Source organism: Austrofundulus limnaeus, unplaced genomic scaffold (assembly GCF_001266775.1).
Source record: "Austrofundulus limnaeus strain Quisiro unplaced genomic scaffold, Austrofundulus_limnaeus-1.0 Scaffold1217, whole genome shotgun sequence".
NCBI classification, from domain to species: domain Eukaryota; kingdom Metazoa; phylum Chordata; class Actinopteri; order Cyprinodontiformes; family Rivulidae; genus Austrofundulus; species Austrofundulus limnaeus.
Window position 1 is genome coordinate 86,883 of NW_013953619.1, and position 2,953 is coordinate 89,835.

General features: G+C 45.8%; 1 protein-coding gene and 1 pseudogene across 1 annotated transcript in view; both read left to right on the forward strand.

Moving 5' to 3' along the window:
- LOC106534594 (uncharacterized) overlaps nt 1-686 on the forward strand; it is a gene marked incomplete at its 3' end in the record, with an annotated part of 3,716 nt that extends 3,030 nt beyond the window's left edge. Inside the window, 1 exon segment of the mRNA XM_014031284.1 lies at nt 39-686. Coding sequence (XP_013886738.1) covers nt 39-686 — 648 coding nt within the window.
- Nucleotides 687-2,031: 1,345 nt separating this feature from the next.
- LOC106534599 (F-box only protein 2 pseudogene) lies at nt 2,032-2,240 on the forward strand (annotated as a pseudogene).
- Nucleotides 2,241-2,953: the final 713 nt, after the last annotated feature.

Consider the following 2,953-nt stretch of genomic DNA (forward strand, 5'->3'; position numbering starts at 1 on the left):
GGTTATTACAACAGATGCCTCCCTGACATGATGGGGAGGTATTTGTGAAGGGAAAACTGTGAATAGGTCTTGGAGCCCAAAAAATGCAGTCCTTCCACATAAATTATCTGGAGCTGCTAGCTGTTCAGCTAACATTAAAACACTTCCCTCTCCTGGAAGGTCACCATGTGTTGGTGAGAACAGACAACACCACTGTGGTGGCTTATATCAACAGGCAGGGGGGCCTGAGATCACACTGGCCCACAAACTGATCATCTGGAGCAGCAGACACTTCCTGTCTCTGAGGGCCACTCATGTTCCTGGAGTGCTGAACTGTGGAGCAGATCTTCTCTCCAGGGGGAACCCTCTGTACGCAGAGTGGAAACYYCAYCCAGATGTGGYCAGGCTGGTCTGGRAGAGGTTCGGACAGCCATCAGTGGACCTCTCTGCCTCACAAGAGAACAATCAGTGTCCCCTGTTCTTCTCCCTGCACAACCAGAATGCACCACTGGGGGTGGACGCACTCGCCCACAGGTGGCCTCGGGTCCTGCTTTATGCTTTTCCTCTCATAGCTCTCATCTCACCAACGTTAGCCAGAGTGAGGTCAGAGGGCCTGTCARTGATTCTCATTGCACCTCATTGGTCATCAAAACACTGGTTAGCAGAGATAACTCAGCTTCTCTGGGAGGAGCCTTGGCCTCTGCCTGCCTGCTGTCTCAGGCGCAGGGACGAATCTTTCACCCCCCACCCAGAAAGGCTGGATCTGTGGGCCTGACCTGTGAGTGGTTCAACCTTCAATCCACGGGGCTCCCACAGAATGTAAGTGAGACCATACAGAATGCACGGGCACCTGCAACAAGATCTCTGAATGAGTGCAAATGGTCCATTTTTGAGAAATAGTGCACCGACTCTCAGGAGATTCCTTATCAGTGTTCTGTAGCTGTCATTTTGTCTTTCTTACAGAACCTGATTGATAAGGGAAAAGCTTTCTCCACTATCAAAGTTTATTTGGCGGCTATTTCAGCCTGCCACATAGGCTTCGAGGGAAAAATAGCAGGCCAACATCCTTTAGTAGGTCGGTTTACGAAGGGGGCTCGCAGAAAACTGCCTGTCTCAAAACCTATGACCCCTACATGGGACCTTCCTCTGGTACTGGAGGCTCTCACTACTTYGCCCTTTGAGCCTCTGGATCAGGTGGAATTAAAGTTTGTAGCGCTGAAAACAGCACTTTTGCTGGCACTTGTCTCTACTAAGCGTATGGGTGAGATTCATGCTTTATCAGTGCACCCATCCTGCACAAAATTCTCTTTGGACAATTCTAAGGTGACCTGCTCCCAAACCATGCTTTTGAGCCTAAGGTGTTGGGTTCTTACTCTCCTATTGAGTTAGTGGCTTTTAATCCTCCTCCGTTCTCTTCTGAGGAGCAGGAGAGGCTACACAAACTCTGCTCAGTACGTGTTTTACATATCTACATGGACCAGATGAAACAGGTTAGAAAAAGTGACCAACTGTTTGTCTCTTGGGCTAAAAATCAGTGCGGGAAACCGGTAACAAAACAGCGGTTTACTCACTGGATCACTGGTGCAATTGCTCGTTCCCAATTGCTCATTCCCAATGTGAGACACGAAACGAATGCTATGAAAGAGAACTTTAGGTTACTGTCGTAACCCCGGTTCTCTGAGTAGCATGAGGGAGTGTCTCACCAAGTCACCCTCCTTGAGCTAACGTTGCAAGGAAGAGGTGATAATCTTTTTGAATAACCTGTCAGTGCAGGAACAGCCCTATTTATAGGGGGAGGGTCGTGGCCCTCCTTGTCACTGACAGGCTGATTTCCAGCCAATCCTGGCTGGCGTRATGTAATATGAGCTTCTGATGAGATCACGYCGAAGGYGTTCCCAAYGTGAGACRCTCACTCATGCTACTCAGAGAACCGGGGTTRCGACAGTAACCTAAATTTTTCTGTCAGTTGATGCAGATAAAGAAAGGCCAGGTGATATTTTGATCTGTTACACAACAAGCAGCCAAARTAATCTCTTTCTGTTTGGATTCCAGGTGATCCATACGTTTTCTGATTATGGCCCTGGGCTGCGCTTCATCTCCTTTGAGCACGGAGGACAAGACACCAACTACTGGGATGGCTGGTATGGTGTTCGGGTCACTGGCAGCTCTGTGTCTGTCCAGATCTGAACAAATAAACAGGAGGGAGGGAAGTGAAACAAGTGCAGCCAAGGAGTGCAGAGAGGTAGAGGAGATTAGGGAAATTAGAAAACAATAGGGCTTCAAACATTTCTTAGTATTCTGCTGCTCTTTCTGAAACATCTGGCTGCAGAAATTATTCTAGTAAATCACGTGTGAAATGACAACAAAAAGCCACCTCAACATTACTAACCTTAAAATACTAAACATAGTGTCTTATCTGGCTGTGACTGTCTGAGAACAGTTGAAAACTCAAAATTGTGAAGAAAAATGGTGAGTTGTCTCATAAATTCTGAGTATTTTAAAAAAAAGTGAGCCATGTGGATGCATTTTGTGCAACCATTTTTTAAAAAWAAGCCTCAGTCATTTTCTAGTGCTCACATGCAGGGGTTCTCAAACCTTTTGGGTCTGGGGACCCCTTACAAAGGTGAAAAAAATTCCAGGGACCCCCTTATAAATCAATGCTGTTTTAAAATGGTTAACCCCTAAATGTCATGGCAATATTTTTTTTTGTTTGTTTTAGTATACTTGTTTTACTAATGCACTGTTCCCCATATGAACTTTTTAAAAYAAAAAACAAATTACCAATTTACTGAAATCTTTTAAGGACCCCCAACACACAGCTCGTGGACCCCTGTGACCCTAGTTTGAGAACCCCTGCCCTAGTCTTTAGGACTTAATCTACTGGAGTACACTTTTTTAAATGAAGATGGACAGATTTGGACCAGCTTTATATAATTAGGGTGCCAATTCAAAAGCATTGAGGCACCCTTATTAT